The 25,695-nt window shown below is 37.8% G+C and overlaps 1 protein-coding gene across 1 annotated transcript; it reads left to right on the top strand.

Annotated features, from left to right (window-relative positions):
- The first annotated feature begins 34 nt into the window (after window positions 1–34).
- Window positions 35–18,377, top strand: Mtfmt (mitochondrial methionyl-tRNA formyltransferase). The gene is made up of 9 exons (XM_076850947.1): window positions 35–286; window positions 3,039–3,248; window positions 5,507–5,629; window positions 6,169–6,271; window positions 7,367–7,442; window positions 11,207–11,298; window positions 14,631–14,709; window positions 15,510–15,592; window positions 17,401–18,377. The coding sequence occupies exons 1-9, from the start codon at window positions 66–68 to the stop codon at window positions 17,599–17,601; spliced, it is 1,188 nt and encodes a 395-aa protein (XP_076707062.1). The 5' UTR covers window positions 35–65; the 3' UTR covers window positions 17,602–18,377.
- The last annotated feature ends 7,318 nt before the right edge of the window (window positions 18,378–25,695 follow it).

The raw sequence follows: 25,695 nt of genomic DNA, 5'->3' as shown, positions 1-25,695 counted from the left end.
CCGCCCTGAGCGCTTATCTCCGCCCCGACGCGCCTGCGCGGGGTGGGCCGCGGCGAGCAGAGGCTATGAGGATTTTGGTGCGGCGCTGCTGGGGACCAGGGTTGGGTCATGGCGCCGCGGGCGGCAGGCCGACCTCGCAGTGGCGGATTCTGGCCAGGCTCCGCGGGTCCCTCGGCGGGGAGGACGGCCGGGACACCCGAGTCCGCGAGAAGCCGCCCTGGCGTGTGCTCTTCTTCGGTACAGACCAGTTCGCCCAGGAGACTTTGCGGGCGCTGCACGCCGCCAGGTACCCGGGCCGGGGCTGGGGGCCTGGCGCTGAAGGCGTCCTTGCTGACCCTGTGCGACTGTCTCCGGAGTGTTTGGATTCCTCTTGGTGGAAAGCAGCAGCACCTTGGTGGCATGGGCCCAAATCTCGGCGTCTCGGCTCGCTGGGAAGGTGTGCCACACCTGCTGGTCAGGCTTTGGGCGCCCAGTACTGTCCGGTCTACACTCCCTGCGCCGTCGGTTTTCCAAGCGCCACCCGGCGGTGCCGAGCCAGTGGTAGGCACTTTTCCTGCAGCACTTCCGACCAGGCCTACCGCCTCCCTGCCGGTGTTGGGTGTGCGGATATCGGACTCGAGAGGTTAAGGCATTGCCCAAGGTCATCAGCTGAGCTGATTGGAGCCCAAATCAGTTCTGACTTCAGAGTTCTCCCCTTTCCAATCATTTTGCTACCTACCAGCCATGTAATTTGTAGCCTCTAATCCTTAGGGCTTTTTTTTTTTCTTTCTTCTTTTTAAATATCCAGGCTTGGCACCTTTTTGTGCACCTGCGTCTCACTCCTGTTCCCTGGTCCACCTAGTACACAGCAGGACCCACTTTTCTGGGCCTGAAAGGAGGACATCCCCAAAACATTTTTTTAAATTTTTTAAATTTATAAATTAGAATTCTTAGGAGTACATTTAATATGTATGAAATTTAACATCTTGTTTACTGGGGGGAAGAAATTGTTTTAAATTCATCCTTCCCCAAACTCCATAGTGTGTGGTGGCAATACCATATAGGGTGTTCTGCTTTCTTTCCCCAGTTTGTGTTTTTTCTTTCTTCATTCTGTTTTTTTCCTGATACCCCCACCACCACCTCATTTCTGTATCTCACTTCATCACTTCTTTCTGTATGTATAGAATCCCTTGTTTATTGTATTCCTCTCTCCACACACCCCTGGTCACCTTTCACATCATGTTCTGGTTGCACACACTTCCTATCTTGTTTCCCATATTGCCACATGCATTTGACACTGACCCTTCTGATGATGCTTCACTTGACAGCTTCATTACTCTAAGCTTGTTTGTTTTGGGGTGTGTATGTCTGTGTGTGTGTGTGTATGTATGTGGTATTGGGAATTTAACCCAGGGACACTCTACCCCTGAGCTTCTGCCTCCCCCCGTTTAGTTTGTATTTTGAGATAGGGTCTTGCTAAACTATCCAAGCTGCCTTTGATCCTGCCTTTTTCTTGTGTCAGCCTTCTGAATCACTGGGTTTACAAGCGTGTGCCACCACACTTGGCAGTATGCTTTCTTTTTAATGCCCTGGTATATATTCTTTTTCTCTTAATTCTTCAACATGTTTAATAAATGAACATTCAGACCCTGCAGGCTGGGGTGTATTCAGTGGTACAATGTGAAACTCATAAGTTCTGGGTTTTAACCCCAGCACCCATAAATAAAGGCATGTAAGTATGCTGGAATAATCTCTAGCAGGTAAGAAGAATGAGGTAGTGCTACATGTGATCCCATAAAATGATGTTCATGGGATGTATTTGGTTTATTTTTTATTTATTTATTTATTTTTTAAAGAGAGAGAGAATTTTTTTTTAAAGAGAGAGTGAGCGAGCGAGAGAGAAAATTTTAATATTTATTTTTTAGTATTTGGCGGACACAACATCTTTGTTTGTATGTGGTGCTGAGGATCGAACCTGGGCCGCATGCATGCCAGGCTAGCGCGCTACTGCTTGAGCCACATCCCCAGCCCCATGGTTTATTTTTTAATTTGTTCTTTTGGGATTTGGAGCAATGCTACATGCTTGTAATGTTAGCTACTGGGGAGGCTGAGATAGGAGGATCACAAGTTTGGAAAATTAACCAGACCCTATCTCAAAATAAAACTTTAAAAAAAAGTGTTGGGGATATAACTCAGTGATAAAGTGCCCCTGGGTTTAGTGCTCAATACTTTCCCACCTTCTGAATTAAATTCAATTAAAACCAAATTTAAAATTAAAAAAAAAAAATTAAGGGGATGTAACTTATTGGTAGAGTGTTTGCCTAGAGTACTCAAGGCCCTGGTTTGATCCCTAATACTGCAGAAACAAAAAACAAGTATTGTGTTTTTTGAATGGCATGTGGTTATGGTACAAAAGGATGCACAGCAAAAAGGCATTTCCTTCGTCCCCTGTCTCCCATTTTTCAATTCTTCTCTCCAGAGACAGACACTGCTTTCAGTTTCTTATTTTAGACATGTTCAGAGCATATACAAGCATGTGGCTATTTAACCAATTTTATTAAAAAAAAAAAAAAAAAAAAAGACTCACATGGGCGGGATTGTGGCTCAGTGGCAGAGCGCTTGCCTCACAAGTATGAGGCACTGGGTTTGATCCTCAGCACCACATGAAAATAAATAAATAAATAAAGGTTTTGTGTCCATCCACAATTAGAACATTATTTTTAAAAAGACTCATATAATACATATATAGTATTATTAGGGGGAAAAAAGCAAAATACAGAATAGTAAGTGTAATATCCCAATTGTATGTTTCTGTATGCACAGGAAATCTCTAGAATGATGCTCTCTAAATGGTAGCCACATTTGATTCTTTAAAATGATTAAAATTAAAAATAAAAAAGTAAAAATTCAGTCTCTTGTTTGCACTCATTTTAATCATTTAGCCCTAAATGCTTCATGAATTTAATAATAATAATAATAAATAACAGTATGTGAAGTACCTTACCTTTGAGCCATGGCCCTAGAGCTCTCACATTTTTCTCTAATCTTTTTTAATTTAGGGAGAACAAAGAAGAAGAGTTAATTGAAAAACTGGAGGTGGTGACAGTGCCTTCACCATCACCAAAAGGACTTCCAGTAAAGCAGTATGCTGTGCAGTCTCAGCTTCCAGTGCACGAGTGGCCAGATGTGGGATCTGGAGAGTACGATGTTGGAGTAGTGGCTTCCTTTGGCCGACTTTTGAGTGAGACTCTTATTGTTAAATTTCCCTAGTAAGTTTATTTACAAGGAAATACAGTATACAGACTTTGGTCTTTATAAAAGGACCTGGTATTTAAAATTTGATAATTTGAACTCTATATTTTGGCATAAATTGTTGAAATGTGTTGAGTTCCTTATCACACTCAATGGGCTTTAATCTAACCTCATTTAAATTCCATATATATAGTTGCAGATGTAGCTCAGCCACAGAGTGCTTGCCTAGCATGCACAAAGTTCTTGGTTCATTCCCAGGTACTGAAAAAGGAAATTCTCTATATGTGCACACAACTCCTAAATTTGTCCCTCCAGAACAGCTCTTTCCTGGAACTCCAGGCCTGTAATACCCATTCCATTCTCTTTACCTCTGCTTTGATGTCTGATAGGTACCTTATGTTCAAGATGCCCAAAACCTTTTGAAATCATTGTCTCAGTAAAGACAACTCTACCCTTCTAGTTGGATGGGCCTGAGTCATTCTTGATTTCTCTATCTCCTGGCATCAGGATACCTTCAGTCCATGAGGATATTCTACTGCCTCTACCTTCAAAACCATCTCTTAGTTGCACTTTCCTCCATTACTGCAATAGTCTCCTGTGTCATCTCTGCCTTTATCCTTGGCCTTTCTGTCTTTTACCAACCCAGCAACCAAAGTGATCCTTTAAAAGCACATGTCAGATCATGTAATTTTGCTTCAAATCCTCTGAGCATTTCATTCAGAATAAAAGGCAAAAATTTTTTGTTGGCTTACGAGGACCTGCATGTTTCGTCCCCTCTGGCTGTCTGACCTCACCTAGGAACTGTTCCTCTGGTTCACTGTATTCCATCCACATTGACCTCCTTATTGTGCTAAGCATTTACTTTTTTAAGATCTTTGTATTTATAGTTCCATCTGCCTAGAAAGCTTTTCTCCTGTATGATAGTCATGCACCACATAACGACATTTCAGTCAATGGCAGCATATTTGATAGTTACCCATAAGGTTATATTGCCCAGTGATGTCATTGCCATCTTAGTTTGTGTGAATACATGCCCTAATTTTCACAGAACAGAATCACCTCACAGTGTGTTTCTCAAGACATATCCCCTTGATTAAGCAACTCATGACTATCTGCATGGCTTATTCCCTTACCTATTCATTGTCTTTGCCCAAGTGTCTTGTTGGTAAAGCTTTTCTTAGACCACTATTGAAATTGTAAGCCACACATGGTGGTGCATGCCTGTAATCTCAGCTGCTTGAGAGGCTGAGGCAGGATCACAAGTTTGAGGCCAGCCGGGCAACTTAGTGAGATCCTATCTGAAAAAAATAAAAAGAGCTGAAGATTTAACTAAGTGCTAAAGTACATGAGCAATATCCTAGATTTAATCCACAGTATTCCTGCCCCCCCAATTGTGATTTCCCACCCAGTACTCCTATCCCTTTCTCTGCTCTGTTTTTTCCCCTAGACTTAAGCACCATCTGGCAAACTTTTAACTACAGTGTTTTTTTGTGTGTGTGGTGTTTGTGTGTGTGTGTGTGTGTGTGTGTGTGTGTGTGTGTGTGTTTTATTGTTTATCTTCCACTCTTTGCATATAAGGGCAGGAGTTTTTGTTTTTTGTTTTTTTCTGTTTCTAACACTTAAATCCCTAGCTAGCACTTAGTGTCTGCACACAGATTGTACCCAGTGAATATTTGTTGGATGAGTGGGACTGGGCTGTACAGTAGGACTTAGAATAATTATAAGGCTTTCTGTCACATACACACACTCAAGTGTAGGCTTGTGCTGACGGACACAAACCAATGATAGATTAGTAAAATATTTAAATTACTCACCAGTGCATGGTAGGTGTAGTGGGATAAACAGCAAAGGTGAACAGATCATTAGATGGGGATTTAGGAAGCTTGCTTTAGGCATTCTATGAACAGAAATTAAACAATATAACTATCAATATAATTTCTTATGTCTGTGATGTGCACAATAGGGTTTGAGGGGTTCCTCTTATATTGTAATAAATGCATTTTAAAACTTCCAGATATCACAAGCTTTTATAGAACACTTTGGAATAATGAATGGTTGTTTTTGCTTTGCTTTTAATTAAGTTTCATTGGTTTTTTTATGGTAAGAGAGTGAACTTACATGTGACTTATGTTTTTTTTAGGTGATTCAAGACTAGCTCTCTGGTCTTTTTTAATTTCTGGGAAAGCTTAAGGATGAGCAGTATTGTATTAGTTTAGGTAGTAGTAACTAAATAGTAAAGCTACTGACTTACTAATTTCTGCATTTTCTAATTTAGTGGCATATTGAATGTTCATCCCAGTTGCCTCCCGCGATGGCGTGGTCCAGCCCCTATAATCCATACAGTGCTTCACGGAGACCTGATTACTGGAGTGACAATTATGCAAATTAGACCTAAAAGGTAGAACATATTTTTTTTCTTGAGATTTTTCTGATTTTAAATGTTAATATCAGTCTTTTGGGTGCCTGAGTGGATGGGTGAATGGACAGTGCTCAATTCTCCAAGTTCCTTGCTTTTATATCCTTTCTGTTGTTTCATAATTTTTAACATAAGCCCTTAAAGTCCTTATGAAATTGTTAATTTGTTAGTTGAAATAAATTATGAACACCTGGATTTCTATAAAAAACATTGTGTAAGGGCTGGGGCTGGGGCTCAGTGGTAGAGCTCTTGCCTGGCATGTGTGAGGCACTGGGTTCAATTCTCAGCACCATAAATAGATAAATAAAGGTCCATCGACAACTAAAAAAAAGAAATGGTTACTTTAAAAAAAAAAAATCTAAGTACAGGCCATATTTTGCTCTTCTTTCAAATTAATGTTTCTACCCTGCTAATGACTGACAGTCAAATTTGTAGCCTGAAATAAACTATCTTTGTGCTATGTAGGCAAACATTGATCTTAAGAAATAGTAGTCACATTATCAACTTTTGATTTTCCCTAGGTTTGATGTAGGCCCAATTCTCAAGCAGGAGACCATCCCTGTGCCACCCAAGAGCACTGCCACGGAACTAGAAGCACTGTTATCAAGACTAGGAGCCAACATGGTATAGTTCTCCTATAGTTCTTCCTCTGCTTTTCACTCACTCAGTAGGTCTCCCAAGTGGTTCTGAGGAAAGAACACTTTTATGATTTGTAATTTTAAGCTTCTATTGTTTTCTTTTCCTGGCTTCCTAAAAAGTAGCCTCGTATTTGTGGCCTCATGTAAATCTTTGTGGATTGGCAGAGTGGGTTCTTAAAAAAGGCTTTCAAATAAAACAGATGATCATCCAAGGACTGAGGCCTTTACACTAATCTGCCCAGGTTCTTTTTCCTTCCTCATATATGTACCTTGCCTGCCTGTCAGAGTGAACTAACAGTCATTTGCTAAGTAACTCAGTTTTTCTCTCCCTCTGTCCTGGGTTCTAGTCATTTGCATCTATATGCACTGAAATTCTGCTGACCACCCTTCTATAGATGATCTTTGTTCTCTCTGTGGCTTTGCGTAGCTTGTTCAATCTGTTAACCATAGGTCTAGAAAAATGCTTAGTGACTAAATTCACATTTTTCATTTGAACTAGCTAATTTTATATAGTGTAATATTTTTTTCCCACAACTATAGATGTTACTTCCTATTTTGGCACTTCCTTGGAAATGATCTGATAATATCAGCTGCCATTTATTGAGCATGAACTCATGTGCCAAAACTGTTTTAGATTCCCTGTTTGTTTCTTCCCCCTTTCTAGAAACCTTTGCACAATTGTTATTGATTGAAAGATTATGACATTGAATGCCACAGAGAAGTTAAATAACTTCTGCACAATAAGACAGCAGTAGGTGGTAGTACATTCTTTCTGAGAGCTCCACTGCTTTCTGTGGGGTAAGAATGTAGGTAGCTGAGCACAGGCTGTCCTTATGCAGAGATCTTGCACAGCCAGGGAAAGCCCCAAATTATCTGGAAACAAATCAATGCCTTACACTTCATCGAGAGGAGTTCCACCAAAACTCCACTGAAGTCAACTTGCATCCTCACACAGCTTAAGCCAATTTACTACCTGAAGCCACCCAGCTAACATTATAGGTAATTTCGTGGTGCTGAACTACAAGATTTTTCTGCTTTGCTTTTCTGTGCATCTTGAATATATCATGTGCTCTCTTTGTAGCTTATTTCAGTTTTGAAAAATTTGCCTGAAAGTCTGAAAAATGGAAAGCAGCAGCCTGCTGAGGGAGTGACACAAGGTGAGTGAGGCTGCAGAGACTTCACATCTTGTGTAAGGTTTTGTTTGTCCTGATGATATCTGAATACTGGCTTTTTGCTATACTTTTCCTTTCATTTTGACAAGGGTGAGTGCCCACTTGTATGTCCTTTTCCAAAGAATGGTTGGTAAGCTCCACCTCTCCCTCTTAGCATATAGTCTCATGAAGGATTCAACTTTTACAATTTTATTTTGAAAAATATTAAATGTAGCAATAAATTTAAAAACTAGTATAATGAATATCAATTTATCCCAATAAATTATTAATATATGACCATATTTTCCTTCTGTGTATATATTTAGTGTGTGTATTTAAATTTTGCTTATTCATTTGCAAGTGTGAAAAATGACCTTTTATCTCTAAGTATTTTACTATGCATTTCTTTAGAAAAATAATTACTAAAATGTATTTTATAGCTTTTTTTTCTTTTCAATAAGGATCCAGGGAACACAAGACTGTTCAAATCTCTTTTCACCAATTTCAGTCCTAATTAGGCCTCAATCAAATAAATGTAATTTTTTTTTGGTTGGTTTTTGCAGTGCTGTGGATTGAACCCAGGGGAGATTTTTTATTTAATTAAAAAAGAAAGAACTTTAGGATCCAGTTATTAGTTGTTATATCTCTTTTGTCTCTTTAAAATAATTTCTCCAGACTGGGCACAGTTGTAATCCCAGCAGCTCAGGATAAGGCTGGAGGATTGTAAGTACAAAGCTAGTTCAGCAACTTAGCAAGGCGCTAGGCAACTCAATGAGATGTTGTCTTAAAAGTTAAAAAAAAAAAAAAAGAGGGCTGGGGTGATGGCTTGGGTTGGGGTTGTGGCTTAGCACTAGAGTGCTCATCTAGCACATGTGAGGCCCTGGGTTCGAACCTCAGTGCCACATATAAATAAATAAAATAAACATATTGTGTCTAACTACAACTAAAAAATAAATACTTTTTTAAAAAAGTTTTAAAAAAAAGAAAAGGGCGGGGTATGTGGCTCAGTGGTTAAACGCCTCTGAGTTCAATCCTGGTACCAAAAATAAATAAATAAAATAAAATGATTTCTCCACTATTTCCCCCCATTATATCATTAACTTCTTGAAGAGACCAAGTCAGTTATCTGATTTGTTTCCTTCTAGTATCGTTTATATCCCTTATATTTCACATAAATTAGAAGTTCTAAAGGTTTGGCTAGATTCAGATTTGAAGTTTTTAAAAAGTATTTCATAGATGGTACTGTATTTCAATAACATTTGTGCTAGCTTAGGTATTGCTTTTTACTTTTTTTTATGATTAAATTTTTATTTTTGAATATGTAAAATATACACCTGATTCAGAAGTTAAAACCATTCAAAAGAATATACTCAGCAAAATCTTTCTTTTGTCCCCTCCAACCTTAGGTATCACTTTGGCAAGTCATGATATCATGTTGCATGAAAAGAAAGCTAAGAGAAAGCATAGAAACGCTAACTTTGATCATTGATTAGAATGGTGACCACCAGATCTTTACAGTGTAACAATGTATTTTTCCTTCTGCAATTAACAGATAATCTCCGGGGTGATACTTTTGCACTGTGCAAGTTCCCCTACTTATTTGTTATGTGTTTAATAGTTCCAATATTATAATACTAATATTACTACTAACAGTGCAATTACTAAGATTTAAGATTTCTTGTAATTTTTTTCTTTGTCCTTAGACTATATCCTACTAAGATGTACAGTCAGATTACTATGTTTAAGACTTGCTGGAGATGATTGTTTTTTTCCACATATTTTATTATCTACTTTGACTACTAGGGTTTGTTTATTCAGTTTGTTTTCAGTTTTAGGAGTTGCTTTATTTCTCTTTGTGATTAAATTTTGGTTTTTGAAAATGTTAAATATTTACGTGATTCAAAAATTAAATAATTTAGGCCTGGCACAGTGGCATACACAAATGTAATCCTAGTATACCAGAGGCTAAAGCAATAGGATTGCAGGTTCAAAGCCAAACTGTCAACTAAGCAAGACCCTGACTTAAAAATAAAAAATAAAAAGGGCTGTGGAGGTAGCTCAGTGGTAGAGCACCCTGGTTTCAATTCTCAGTCCTGGGGGAAATAAAGAATAAAAAAAATTATTATAAAAACAATTTATAAACTTATGCTCAGAAGTTCCCCTTTCATCCCCATCTCATCCAATTCTATTCTGTCCATCTATAGAGAATTATTTTTATTAATAGTTGATCATTGGAATGGTGACTACCAGAGCTTTCCAGTGTAAACCAAGTTTCTTCAGTCTTCCAGTTTTTACTTCTGTCAAAATAAGCAAAAAATATATATATATTGTTATTTTGTTATTTTCCTTTTACTTAATAATGTGTTGTAGAGACCACTAGCTATTATGAGAACTTTCTTTCTTTCTTTCTTTTTTTTTTTTTTTTTTTTTTTTTGTGGTAGTGGGGATTGAACCTAGGGCCTTGTTCTTGCTAGGCAAGTGCTTTACCACTGAGCTACATCTATAGCCCGCCTCTTTCTTTTTTATGGCAACGTAATTCTCAATTGTGTGGATATATCATAATTATTCAGTGGAGTCCCTATTGATGGGTTGTTTTCAGTTTTTTGCTATTTAAATACTATTATTCTAAATAATTTAATGTGCGTTGTGCTTCCTAATCCAGTAGGTGAGAAATTGTATCTTGGAGTAGTTTAATGTCCATTATTCGTATGAGTAATGCTGAAAATCTCTCTCTCTCTCTCTCTCTCTTTTTTTTTTTTGGTCAGGGGATACTGAGTATTGAACCCAGGGATGCTCTACCACTGAATTACATCTCCAGCCCTTTTTATTTTGAGACAGGGTCTTGCTAAATTGCTCAGGGCCTCACTGAATTGCAAAGGCTGGTCTTGAACTTAGCAATCTTCCTGCCTCAGCTTCTTGAGTTGCTGGAGAAATAGATAGTAGATCTTTTCATATATGTGTAAGAACGGTTTGCATTTCCTTTTTTTGAGAGGTATCATTACCTTTGGCCCATTTTTCAATCAGGGTTTTGGTCTTTTTTTCCCCTCAGTTTTTAGGAGTACTTTATATAATACAGAAATTAGCCTTTGTGATATAAACTGCAGATTCTCTGTTTGTCATTGCAAATACTTATTCTGCCACTAAGCTGCGTCCTCAGCCTTGTCATTTGTGGTTTTTTTTTCTTTTAATAACTTTATTTTTTATTTACTTTTGTATGTGGTGCTGAGGATCAAGCCCAGTGCTTCACATGTGCTAGGCAAGTGCTCCACCACTGAGCCACAACCCAAGCCCATTGTCATTTGTTTTTTGATTTAACTTATAGCATTTCTTTTTCTTGTTAAAAAAAAAAAAACAAAAAAAATTTCTTTTTCTTGTTAAAAAAAAAAAAACAAAAAAAACATTAATTGCTTCTGGACTTTGAGTCCTAGTTAGAAGAGCCTTTTCTATTCCCATATTATAAAGTAGTTCACTTGTGGTTTTTTTTAACTTTTTTTTTTTTTTTTTTTAAGTTGTAGATGGACACAATACCTTTATTTTTATGTGGTGATGAGGATTGAACCCAGTGCCTCATGCTAGGTGAATGTTCTTCCTCTGAGCCACAACCCCAACCCCTTGTGTTTTCTTTTAGTGCTGGTTTGGTTTATTTATTTTTACTTCATATTGTGGGGGAATTTTGAACACACAAAAATTGTTGTTATTCAGCATCAATATTTATTAATTCTTGAATATTGAACCTGATGTATGTTCTTGCTCTTGGCTTTACCTTGTAGCTCCTAAGATTTCTGTTGGTACCAGCTGTATAAAATGGGAGGAACAAACTTCAGAGCAAATATTCAGACTTTATCGTGCCATTGGAAATATAGTAAGTTGAGAAGTCATGCTGCAATTTTACCTAATTGGGTTTTTTTTATTTAAGAATGAATCTTATAAACTAAACCTACAAAACCTGAAATTTATTTTTAGGTATTATTTAAGTTTTGATGGAGGCATTAGCATTCATAAATTACTTTCAAATATAAGTTTTGCAGTTTCTTTTTTTTAATATTTAAAATGCCTTTATTTTATTCTTTATTATTTTTATGTGGTGCTGAGGATCGAACCCAGCGCCTCGCATGTGCTAGGTGAGCACTCTACCGGTGAGCCACATCCCAGCCCCAGTTTTGCAGTTTCCTATGACCAAATTCCATTTCACAGACAAGGGGAATGAAAATTAGTTGAGTAACGTAGAGGTGTTCGTAAAAAATGATTTGAGTCTTATAACTCCTAATCCAGTGCTCTTTCTAGTATATCTTTTTCCCTTTGGCCAATTTTTTACAAACAGATTTTAAATCATTGATTTCTACATGTGATACACAAAGAGGAGTTGTAATGTCAAAGCTTATTAAAATATCCAAGTTAAATTCTCAGTTCCCTGACAAATTTTTTTTTGTTTTTTTTCCTTTCTTTCTTTTGATGACCATTTGTATTATTTAAATTCTGAGTTTACCAAGAATGTGTTTTTTAATGGACTACCTCTGATATTAATGTGGGTAAAATGGGAACTACCATTGGGTATCTGTGGCATGCCAAGTTCTTCAGTGAGGATCACAACTTCATTTTGTACTTATTAGTAGCTCAAAGTCAGCAAACTGAAAATATTCATAACACATACAAGAATTAAAAGGCTAATTCTCTAAATATGTAAAAGGTGTTCATAAACTAGTAAGAGATAAACAACCCAGTTTTTTCAAATATGGGTTAAGGGCATAAATAGGTAATGTATAGTGAAATAAATAAAAATGTAAGTAAATACATTGACAGCTTCTCAGCCTCACTAATCCAAACAGCAGTTGTCATTTTTTTGTTGTTGTTCACTTATAAGGTAGTTTAACAAGACAATGTTCCTATCATAACAAAACGGCTTCTTTGCAGAAGTTGACAAGCTGACCCTAAAATTCACAAGGAATTGCAAAGGGCCCATTAAATCAACTTTGTGGGGTGGCAGAGAGGCAGAGAACTTGCACTTCCTGATTTCAAAACTTACTATAAAGCAACAGCAATCAAACAGCATGGTATTAGCTATAGCTTAGTGGAATAGAATCAACATTTATGGGCAATTGATTTTTTTTTTTTTTTAACAAGAATGTCAAAATAATCTAATAGAAACAAGTTTTGGACATGGTGCTAAATGTTTATAATCAAAAGAATGAATTTTGAGGGGCTGGGTTGTGGCTCAGTAGTAGAGCACTTGCCTTGCACATGTGAGGCATTGGGCTCAATCCTCAGAACTACTTGAAAGCAAGAAAAACTTGAAAGCAAGGCCACACAAAAACTTGCAACATTATTTGGAATAGACAAAATGTAAATGACCCAAATGTCCAACAAATGATGGGTACATAAATAAAATATAGTTTATCTATAGATGGAATATTACTCAGCCATAGTCATAACCATATGGTACAACATGTATAAACTTTGAAAACATTATGCCAAATAAAAGAAGCCAGTCACAAAAGATCATATATTGTTTTGTTCCATTTATATGAAATGTCCAGAATAAGCAAATCCAGTGCCTGAAGGGAGAGGGTGATGGGGAGTGTTTGCTAATGGTAGGCTTTTTAGGGGTCAGGCTGGTGGTGAAAAAATTGGTGCCATGGTTGACAATTCTGTGAACCTGAACACCACTGAATTATATGCTTTAAAAGAGTGAATTTGGGGGGCTAGGGATGTGGCTCAAGCGTTAGCGCACTCGCCTGGCATGCGTGCGGCCTGGGTTCGATCCTCAGCACCACGTACAAACAAAGATGTTGTGTCCGCCGAAAACTAAAAAATAAATATAAAAAAAAAAAAAAGTGAATTTGGGGGCTGGGAGTGTAACTCAGTGGTAGAGCACTTGCCTAGCATGCATGAGGCCCTAGGTTCAATCCCCCAACTGCAAAAAAAAAAAAAAAAAAAAGGATGACTTGTGTGTTATGTGAATTATGTCGCAATAAAGCTATCAAAACCAACCAACCAACCAACCCTGAGGTTAGAAAGACCTGGATGTGTTTGAAGGATGGAAATGAGACTGGTGTGGCTGATACAGAGCCATCAAGGTAGAGATTAGCATAAAGTGAGGTGAGAAGCAAGCAGGATTGATGTGTAATCCCCAGACAATGTTGATGCCCTTTAATCCAAACACATCATTTAAAAAAGCAAAACAAAAAAAGTCAATGGCTCAGGAGGTTGAGGCAGGAGAATTGCAAGTTCAAAGCCAGCCTCAGCAACTTGAAGTGGCCCTAAGCCACCTAGCAAGACCCTGTCTCAAAATAATAAATTAATTAAAAGGGCAAGGGATGTGGCTCAGTGGTTAAGTGTCCCTGGATTCAATCCCTGGTATCAAAACAAAACAAACAAACAACAACAAAATCCCAAACCAAAAATGTTGCTGCTTGAGAGAGAGCTTTATAATAAAAATCACAAGAGCTGGGGCTGGGGCTCAGTGGCATAGTGCTTGCCTAGCATGTGTAAGGCACTGGGTTTGATCCCCAGCACCAAGTAAAAGTAAGTAAATAAATAGTAAACAACAAAGGTATTGTGAATATCTGACTTTAAAAAAAAAAAATCACAAGGCCTTGGGTTTGATCCTAGCACCACCAAAAAGAAATCAAACTATTCTGCAGAAATATATGTGCTCAAAGATATGTCAATAAGGATTTTTATTATATTTTATAATTTTAAAATTGGGAATAACTGAAATATCATAAAGGTATTGGTTGTATACTTATGTTACATGCATAAAATGAGATATTGTGTTGCGTATGCAAGGTGAAATAGATCAGTATGTGCTAATGAAACAAGTTGCTTATAAAACAGTATTTTTTAGATTTTTGTAATGGTAATATTTGTAGAAAAAATACAGGGAAACACATCAGACTATTAACAGTGGTTACCTATGGGGTTAAAATACAGAATACTGTCAATTTCTAATTTTTTTTAACAAGTGATGTAATGCTTGCCTCTTTCATAAGCATAAATGTTTAATTGTAAAGAGTTGCATTTGTGTTCTGTTCCATAATATTTAGTGACTGATTCCCCGATTCCTCTGTACATAGGAGAAAAATCAGACTAGACTATCAAAACTGTAGTTGCAGCAGGTTTGGAGGTTGAGTGTATTTATCATTCCTTTAATTCCCCCCCCCCCCTCTCTTTTTTTTCCTTTAATTTTAATTTCAGATTCCGTTGCAGACACTCTGGATGGAGAACACCATTAAACTTCTGGATTTGGTAGAAGTTAACAATTTAGTCCTTGCTGGTACCAACTTTTGATTATAAATTTTTTTTTCTTTTATAATCTATTTGAAAATGTGTCTGTTTTTAGCACAGTTCACATTTATTGAAAGTAAGGATTTTTATAATTTGTTTCAGTTCAATAATGATAATACTTTACATCTCCTTATGTTTTATTCTTTGCAGTGTTCATTCACATGTATTTTTTTCATCACAAGAACCTGGGAAGTAGAGCAGTGTTCCTTTCCCATTTTAAGCTCTGTGACTTCCTAAATTAAGGTCTTCCAGGGCTGCAAAATTACTTGATTAATTTTATTCTGATAAATATCATAATGAAAATATCTGGGCAGCTCAGTGAGAATCTAGGCCAGGGTGTAGCATTTCACACCACAGATCTATTCTTAAGCCCATCAGTGTCCTCAATGGTCTAATCTAAAGGTAGTTGGAGTTCTCCAGGAACCTAAGAATGGGGACTGGTTTGGGTGGGGATGGAAGGGCCAGTGTAAATCCTAAGGATCCTGTATTTCTCCCCTGGTGGGTAGTTATTCCCCTAAAATTACAACATAGAACTTTTAGGTGATCACCAGGAGGCTGAGTAAATAACTTGGAGCTTCTTATGGGTACAGGAAGCTTTTCTTTGGGTTTGTGATGTACACAGAACACTGTATTTATATTATAAAGCCAGTGCATCAGGAAATGTGTCCTCTCCAGTATTAGTACTGCCTCCCGAGGTAGTTTTTTTTATTTTTAAGAAGTATCAAAAAGTTATATAATTACTTTTTCCTCTCTTTGTGTCTCATATCTTTCCCCCTGCCCATTCTTTAGATGCAAAACTAACAAGACAGACTCTTACTCCAGGATCAATAATATACCACAAACAGTCAAAAATATTGCTAGTTAATTGCAAGGTATGTTTTCCATTGGTTTCAAATTACCATATTTGTTTTACTGAATTTATGTTTGTATCATTTATCATCTTAGTTAGGATTTCACTTAACTGCCTACCAATCATATTGGACAATCTAATTTTCTTAATAGTAAAATCTCTAAGCATAAATTTTTCAAAGCAGTGAAGATTGCCAAGGCATTCTCAATGAAGAATATTCCATAATGATTGCTTTCTTTTTTCCTCTGATACTGGGTTGAATCCAGGGCCACTCTACTAGCTCTCTTTATTTTTTATTTTTAAATTCAATTAATTAATTAATTTGGTGCTGGGGATTGGACCCAGTGCGCTTTTTATTTTTATTTTTTATTTTGAGGCAGGGTCTTGCTAAGTTGTTTAGGTCCTTGCTGAGTTGCTAAGGCTGTCCTAGAACTTGGGATCCTCCTGCCTTAGTGTCCCTACCTGTTGTTGGGATTTACAGGCTTGTGCCACCATGCCCAACTAGAACCATTATTTTATAAGACAATGGTGTGTTCCACTGAAAAGCATTCCATATTTTTTGTCAAATGGTATTTATGTAAGATGTTACACACTCAAGAAAGGGGCATTAACAGATGTCAGATGAATGGATAAAAATAATGTGATACACATAACACTCACACAGATGAAGTTTTATTCAGCCATAAAGAAGAATAAAATTATGTCCTCTATGGAAAATTGGATGCAACATAAGCAAAGTAAGCTAGACTCAAAAAGTCAAGGGTCATATGTTTTCTCTAGAAAAGAAGAAAAGGGAAGTTAAAAAGAAAAAGAAAAAAAGGGAATCTCATGAAAATAAAGGGAAATCAGTTGGGTACAGAAAGGAGACTTGGGGGAGTTGGAAAGGGAGATACTGGGGATTTAAGTTGATCAAATTATGTCATGTGCATGTATAGACATGCCTCAATGAAACCCACTATTCTGTATAATTATTATGCACCAATAAAAAATAATAAAAAAGAAGGGAAGCTTAAATTGTGTGCTAGAATGATGTAACCCACCCAAACTATAGATACAGAAGTCTTCCATCAACCTCTCTTCATCTCTCTTTACCTTCTCCTCAAACAGGAGAATATGACTTGCTTATTGGGAATATGTCTTGCTGTCCTTGACCCAGTTATGTATATATTGTTTCATTATTATAGTTTGTTCTCACAGAAGAAACAGGCTCTCAGAACATGGGAATTTGAGTCTCACCAGCTGTGTTACCTTGGGGGGAAAAAAAAAATCACTCACCTTCTGAGGGCATCAGTTTCTACTCCTAAAATGGGATTTGCGTTTTTATTTTTGGTAATGGGCATTGACCTCAGGGGCATTTTACCAGTGAGTTATATCCCCAGTCATCACCCCCCCCCCTTTTTTTTTTTAGCACAAAAGAGTAGGATTTATTCAGGTAAGCAGAAAAGAGCTCTAGCAGAGCAAGAGAGGACCCAATAAGTGTTGCCCCCGCCCCTTTTTTTAAATTTTGAGACGGGGTCTCCCTAAGTTGCATAGTCCCTTGCTAAGTTGCATAGTCCCTTGCTAAATTGCTGAGGCAATATACATTTTTTTTACTTTATTCCCTGTGTGTTGAAATAGGTTTATACAGGTCTGTAAGTTATCTCTCCTTGATAATAAACTTTTGAAGTAGACAGATTATGTATGTTACTTAGTATGGTGTTATTTACAGCTATATATTCAGTAGATATTTTTAGTTTGTTTCCATTATAAAAGATGTTATAATCTAAAATTTACTTAGTTTTCCAGTCTTGCCACCACTTGCCTAGTCACTGCTTACCTTTTGCACTTTAGGATGGCTGGATTGGTGTTCGATCGGTAATGCTTAAGAAAACATTAACAGCAACTGATTTCTACAATGGATATTTGCACCCCTGGTACCAGAAAAATTCCCAAGTTCAACCAAACCATTGCAAATTTAAGACACTCAGACTTCCAACAAAGAAGAAGCCGGAAAACAAGTTGTTGCTATGCAACAGTGCATTAAGTAATTAGGAAGAAGATGGACAAGAACCTATTGCATATTTGTAATTTATTAAAAGGCTTGTTTACAAGGAATTATTTTGACTTTCAAAGATTATTATCAAAATGATGGATTGCCTCACTTTCCACATTTTTTGTGTAATAATAGTTAAAAGCAGCTTTTTCTACTTTAATAACAAAAGAAGTTTAAATAAATTTTGTATTTATAATGTCAGACTCTGGGAGATATATCTTTTCCCATGAGCAAGGGCAACTGACTGGTATGTATATATTCTGAAGAGAGGTTCTTTTAAAATAGTGCATTTTTAAAATTGTGTGTCCCTGCGCACTATATTTCTGGGAATTTTTAATCTACATTTCTAAGCTTCATTAGGTAGCAAAAAACAGCTCTTTAATTTCCACTTCCAGCTAGGGCTCATCAAGTAGCAAACCTAGATAATATTTAATAACCTCTGCCCTGTTGCTTTGTACTATAAATTCACTTTTGTGTGTGTATGGTACTAGGAATTGAACTCACGGCCTTATGCATGCTAGGCAAGCAATCTCACAATGATCTACAACCCAACCCTTTTTTATTTTGAGGCAGGGTCTTGATAGTCTCCCTGGCTGACCTCAAACTTAGTTCTCCTGTGTTAGCCTCCCAGGTAGCCAGATTACAGACATGCACACCCATGCCTGGCTAAAATCTCATTTTAAATCAGCATTTTCTTGAAGTAGGAAGATGCTAACATTTTTCAACTGATTTGCAATAAAGATTACTGAGCATCTATTCTGCAAATCCATTTTCTGTCTCCAGGAAAGGCACGCACTTCCAAAGGACATACAGGTACAGTGGCCCCATTGGGGGCCACTTGAGAATCTTCACATATCAGTTTTTTTCTGCCTAGATTCTATCAGCTAAAGTTTTTCTTCATTCACTGATTAACTTATTCATTCAGTAGAGTTTGTTGATAGGTTGATCATATGATTGGTCATCTAAATTAGAACACTTTCATGAGTGGAAGGAAGCACTTATAATAATTACACCAGGGGCTGGGGATGTGGCTCAAGCGGTAGCTCCCTCACCTGGCATGCGTGCAGCCCGGGTTCGATCCTCAGCACCACATACAAAGATGTTGTGTCCGCCGAAAACTAAAAAATAAATATTGAAAAAATTCTCTCTCTTTAAAAAAATATTTAAAAAAAATTATACCAGCACAACAGACATAAGCCAGGACCCTCCCAGGCAAACTGGGTGGTGACATTCTATTAACTAAACATTTAAAGTATAACTAGTCTCTATATTATTTGGAAACTTAAATCCGTTGGGGGCACAAACATGTAAGTGTATGTAAAACAGTTATAAATGCCATAGTGAAGATATAATAGAAGCACTGCCTGTCCTCAGGGAAGTCAATGGAAGTTTTCCAGGGGAGATAAACTGAGGTTCACTATGCAACATGATGCCTGGAAGGGTATCCTAGCATGTGCAGAGACTTATCTTAAAGGGGGCTTTATTAATGTGAGGCTTTGGCTGGTTGTGGAAGCATGATTGCTCTTTTATTATCATTCTTGAAATCACATATTTCTTACACATTCTCTTGCATGTATGAGCCAGTTATATACTTATTATAAAAGCTGGCTGGGAAGAAACTAATATGGATCATTTTGGAGGGAAAACAAATGGCAAGTTAAACACAAAACAGCACATTGTTTTGAAAAATTTCAAGAATTGACATGAATGGAATATAGTGATATAGATATATAGACTGGAAAGCAAGCTAAGGCCAAATAAGGAGGGCTTTGAATACTAAGGTCCCATATTTGGGACCTTGTCTTGTGATAGATTAATTTGGGAGTAGTGACATATCCAGATTTATATTTTGGATTAACTTTGGTAGCAGTGTGAGAGATTGAGGGTGAAACCTGGGCAAGAGGATCTGAATCACAACAGTAGTTGTAAGCATGGGTGGAAATTTAAAAAGATTTTTCCTGTGGAAGTCAGTGAACTTTATTGTGTCTTTATGGAGATTGGGCTCTGCCATTTATTAGCCCTTGTTATTTGTCAGTGGTACACTCCCAGTGACTGGGGAAACTGAGGCAGGAGGATTGCAAGTTCAAGTCCAACCTCAGCAACTTAAAAAACAATGAGAGACTGTGAAAAAAAATATGGTGTTTCTCAGTTAATATGTATTGGGCACTTATTCCCTGCAGGGACTATGCTTGTATTAGAGTTCGTAGAGACTGAAGATCGTGTCCTCTGGGAGCTCCTGGGTGTGTTTTTCTGCAAGGAGATGTGCTACCTAACTTTCTGTCACTATGACAGAATACCTAAAATAAATAATTTATAAGGAGGAAAGATTTGTTTCCTGGTTTCAGAGATTTCAATTAATAGCCAGTTGATCCATTGCTTTTGGTCCTGTGGCAGCACAGCCATCATGATGGGAGTGTGTGGTAGAGGAAACTTCACCTCATGGAGGCTATGAAGTAGAGGGACAAGGTGGAATACCAATACCCCCTCCAAGGGCATGCTCTCAGTGACTTAACTTCCTCCAAGTAAGCCCCACCTCCTCAAGGTTCTTTCTGCCATCGCCCAGTAGTGCCATAGGCTGGGGACCAAACCTTCATTGCATGGGCCTTTGAAGGACATTTCCAAATCCAAATTATAGTAGAGTGCCTACTCAGACACTGGCCACGGGGAGTGGGGAAACCTCACTGAACCCCCCGCCCCCCGAAGCCAAGAATCTTGAAGTATGCATTTTAACTATTGGTTGCAAAGAATGTTTCTTAATACATCATTAAGACCGGGCAGAGTGGGGTTACATTTATTACAACAGTAAGTAACTGCTATAGCTGCAAGGAGGCAAAGACTAGAAAGCCATTAGGAGTAGGGCAGCAATGGAGTTGGCCCCTACCCTCTGTTCCCCATAGTTCCCCTGATGGCATGTGTGTTCTCTGCTTAGTGGTTCTGATCTCTTACTACCTACTGATTAAGGTTCGCCATCTGCCACTGCATGCTCTGGGCAGAGCCTATCTGATTGTTTTGTCAATTACCATTACCCTTGCTTCAAAGAACCTTTTGTACCATACCACTTCTAGTTCTTCATCTATTCAAGTAAAGGCTTACCTCCATAGACCACTAATTTCACACTGCATAAAAAACAGCCCATTATGGAGGAGGGAGCTGTGGAAGTTGATCATCATGAGTGGCAATGTTGTAAGACTTAAAACTAAATGAAATACTTTTTTCATACATTTGAAATCTTGAGGTGAGATCCATCATACAAAATGCAGTTTCTCATTCAGGGACCCTCAAGCCCCTCTTGAGACTCTAGGATTAACACCAGGTATAGAAACGCTCTTAGGGTCTGGGGAAGTAGCCCATTGATGGAGTGCTTGCCTACTGTGTGTGAAGCCCTGAGTTCAATCCCCAATACCACAGAAAAGAAAGAAACAAACAATGTACATCCCAAGTGGGCCTCAGGAAACCATATGATTTATTCTTTGTTCAGGCCCCTAAAGAAACCACAACCCAATGTGATTGAGCAGGATTTCTCATTTGAACCAGAGTCACCTGGAGCAGCTCCTTGAGCTCCACTCCAGATCTTAAATCCAAATCTCTGAATATCAGACTGCATTTTCTCACACAAAATAATCTTTATGCTAAAACAGCAATAGTCTTTTTTTAATTTTATTTATTTATTTATTTTTTTTTTTTGTGTGTGTGTGTGTGTGGTGCCCAGGAATTAAACCAGGGCCTTGTGCATGTAAGGTGAGCACTCTACCAACTGAGCTACATCTCCAGCTGCAACAGTAATAGTTTTAACTAGCTTGACAAGTGCACATGGATTTGTCACATGTTAACTCCTAGGTTCAGAGTCCTCCTAGGAAGGTAGAACATAGCCTATTCTAATCTCTGGGTCAAAGAATAGATTTACAAACACATCACCTCCTTACACAAGATGCTTCTATTTTGGTTCTTGTTGTGAAAAAAAAAAAAAAAAAAAAAAACATGCTTTGCATCAGACTCCAAACTGAATTCAGTTGCTCAGTACCAGTTGAATGACTTAGGACAATTTACTTAAATTTTTAAAACTGATTTCTCAGTTTAAAAATTTGGTTTAGTACAACCAGAGAAATGAAAAATTGTGCTCCATTTGTGTACACTGAATCAAAATGCATTCTGCTATCATGTATAACTAATTAGATAAAAAAAAAAGAAAGTGGGAAAAAAATATGAGCTTGGGAATAGGAGGATCACTTTAGCCCATGAATTCAAGCCAACCTATGTAGCATAGCAAGATCCATCTCAATAAATAAATATATAAGAAAAAAATACGGTTAAGACCTGCCTTGCAGAATAGGGATGTATATGGAAGATGCCCAGGGAAGTGCCTGGAACATAGTAGGCACTCAAATGATAGCTTTTGTCATCACCTTGTACAGTTAATATGTGTCAACTCTACTAGGCCACAGAGTGTGTAACATTCTGAGCACGTATGAGGGTGTTTCTGGATGAGATTAATATTTGAATGGGTAAACTGAGTAAAGCAGATTTTCCACCTATTGTGGGTGAGCCTATCCAGTTAGTTGAAGACAAAAAAGCTAAGAGGAATTCCTCTTCTCTGACATCCTTCAAATTGAAATATCAGCGTTTTTTCCTGCCTTTGGACTTGAGCTAGCTGAAACATTCACACTTGCTGGGATGGGAGCCTACCAACCTTCAATTTCCAGCATGTTTACTTCAGAGTTTGGGACTTGTCAGCCTCCATAATCACATGATCCAATTCTTTATACTCTGTCTTGTTTTTCTCAAGATCCCTGACTAAATGCATCAGCACAGTCTAGGCCTGTATAATCTCTTTTTGGGGGCCTGAACAATATTTTCTCCTCTGGGTGGCAGCAACTGCTTGGGGATGCCTATAGGGAGGAAAAGCACTTTAGAGCGGACAAGAATCTAGTATCCAAAATTTAATCTTCAAGATGATGAAACGGGGGTCCTACAACAGTTAGCTAGTGACAACATCAGAATTTGAAGTCTGAAGACTATAGAAGATTTTGTTTTAAAAAGGAATCTTCATGTGGTTCAGGAAATAAAAACATTTCTGAGCAAAAAATGAGTACTTGAGAATAATTGCGAGGGCAATGGATGTAGCTCAGTTTTAGAGAGTTTGCTCAAAGCCCCGAGTTTCATGCCTACTATCACCAAGGTGGGGGGTTATCCTTTAATATCACTCTCTTAAATTTATTGAACCTAATATCTTGGAGTTGGAAAGAACTTAGAGATAATTTACTCCAACCTTTTAAGAGAAGCAAAACAAATCTTTGTCCAAGGATATAATTCATGTTTCTTAACTCCCAGAGGGCAACTAATAAATTGTTAATTACAAATAACTGAATATAATTTGTTTGATAAGGTCTCTAGGTTGCAAGCTATAGAATAGCCAAGCAGCATCCTTCTCAGGCAGTTTCAGAATATCCACTCCATGCTAGTCCTAGCACCCAGTGCAGCATACATCTGACACAGAATTGATCTGGCAATGAGGAAACAGAATTCATTTTCAATCTGGGGACTCAGCATAATTTGGTATGTAACACTGCAGTCAGTTGTACCCTGGGAAACTTTAAAATAATGGTATTCTAAGGATTGGTATTAGTCTGAAAAATCAAGTGTTGTGTTTCTCTGTCACTTTGTACACACCTTGGTTTTCTGGGGGCAAAAGAGGAGTATTCACTTTAATGGGTCCAATGGAGGGAGGCATTCTAGGTGGAGGGAAGAGTTTTATAAGAAGTCCAGAGGCTTTATCTGAGGTTGTGGTCGATTGACAATTAAAAAATATTAAAAAAAAAAAAAAAAGAAAAGTCCAAAGGCCTAAGGCATCAGGAGGTATTGGGAGTCCTTCAAGTAGTTGATATAGCTAAAGCACACTGGGCTCACAGCCAGCCAAGCAGAGACCCAGACCTGCTTAAGTCTATGTACCTGGGATATCAGCTTGAATGCAGTGGGGAGCTACTGAAGGATTCAGAGCAGCAGAGTCACAAATAGAGTTGCTTTTAATTATTTTGATCACACAAATAATATACAAATATATTTTTATATAAACTCAAATACTAAATCTCTGGTAAAAGCTCTTCTTTACCACCCTCTCCATCCCCAGTTCCTCCTTAAGGATGAACACTATACTGTTTGGTGTATATCTTTCTCAAAGGTTATAAAAATTCATTCACATATGTATATTCATGTATAGAGAGATATCTAGGATTGCTTTGTTGATGTTTTTAAAAATATTATCCTGTCACAAGATCAGTTAGAAGGGACAGAACATGGATTTGGGCAATTCTGAGAGCCAACTGGCCATTTATTTACTTTGTTTGGTGTTCACAGCATATTTTCTGAACATTCCAGTCTTTCAGTGAGATTCTCACAAGAATAGGTGCTATGGGAACCATCTGGCAGACTCCAGCTGACAGCTGCAAATTCTTAGGGCTCTGTATACCAGGTCCACCTGCTCTGTGGCCTGCCTGGGTCCACAATTTGCTGCCTGCAGTTGTGCATTACAAGACAGCTGGAATTCACAGGCATTAAATGTTCCTTGATGAAGTTAGAGAATGGACAATGTGCTGCCATGTGTTATGCAACAACTGAGGATACAAACAAGACTATGTGGTCCTTTTCTAAGGAAAACAATCAAACATTCCCATTTTTACACTGTGATAAAAGGAGATATGTAACAAAACAACAACAACAAAAAAAAACAGGTCCACAGAGGTTTTTTTAAAGTATCAATAGTCAAGTTAAAAATTATTAGAGTGGTAGAGCACTTGCCTAGCATGTGAGGCCTTGGGTTTGATTCTCAGCACCACAAGTAAATAAAGGTCTATCAACAACTAAAAAAAAATTTTTAAATTATCACTACGACACTAACAAGGACTTTTAACATGTATAGGTATATCCATAGCTTAGGTCTCCTTACTGCTATTACTAAAGTGAGGGTTAGGGATGTGGAATTTAAGAAATACAGTTTTAAGAATAGATGTGGACAGATTCATTTATCACTCATTAATTCAATATAGACTTAATATCTATTATTTATGGACCAGATCTTCTGCTAAGGCACTGAATCACTTTGTTCCCTTTGCTCTGGATTTATACTCCCACAGCATCTGCCCATAAGAGTTTTATAACCAGTGGCTTGATAGTTATTCCATTCATTAAACTATTACAAAATTGTGAGAGAAGCCCCCCAACTTTAAATTCGTCTGTGGGAACATACCTCATACACCTACATGAGGCTTATAATAAAAGATCTCTTCTGTGACTGACTTGCACCTCCAAAAGAGTTAATTGAGGGAAAAAAAAACAGTGTGTGTGTGTGTGTGTGTGTGTGTGAGTGAGAGAGAGAGAGAGAGAGAGAGAGAGAAACAGAGAGAGAGAGAGAAACAGAGAGAGAGAGAGAGACAGAGAGAGAGATAATGCTTTTGGGATTTGTCCAGATTCTAGACTGGTATCTGAGGCTCCTGAACCAAGGGGCAGAAGTCCCAACTAGAGATGCAGTTTCCATTGGGATCTACCATGACCTAAATCCCATCAACAGTTTCCAGAGAAAGGGCAAAGTCCACAGGCCTTTCACTAAAACAAATCAGAGAGGCACTTTCAACAAGATCTTGCTGCAGGATCCCTAAGAAACCTCAAACAAGGAGATTTACATGTTATTCAACCTTTTATTATTTCAAACTGAACCTGCAAATATTTTACTGAAATAAAGGAATTGTGGCGCCTGCAATATCTTGCTTAAGAATAATGATTACAATATTAATATTAATTACAATGTTAGTATTAATATTTTCAATATTTCAAATAAGAGGATGTATGTCTGAGGCCAAGCCTAGGCTGAAGGAACGGGAAGCTGAGTGGGAGTACGTTTCCAGAAATCCCAAAAGACACAGCACACGGGAGGGGGAGGCTTTGAGAAAAAACTGTGGAGGGTGTCTCTGGCTGTGCCAAGACACAAGGAGCATACAAAGCTCAGAACCCAAAGGTGTTTCCTTAAAGCTTTCCACGACGGAGAAACCGCCCGCGAACTTGAAGCCAAGCGCCCCTTTCTTCCATTACCATAATTTCCTCCT

The sequence above is a fragment of the Callospermophilus lateralis genome, chromosome 3, assembly GCF_048772815.1.
Source record: "Callospermophilus lateralis isolate mCalLat2 chromosome 3, mCalLat2.hap1, whole genome shotgun sequence".
In the NCBI taxonomy this organism is placed as follows: domain Eukaryota; kingdom Metazoa; phylum Chordata; class Mammalia; order Rodentia; family Sciuridae; genus Callospermophilus; species Callospermophilus lateralis.
The sequence above is the reverse complement of the archived record's forward strand: the minus strand, read 5'-3'. Positions and strand labels throughout refer to the sequence as shown.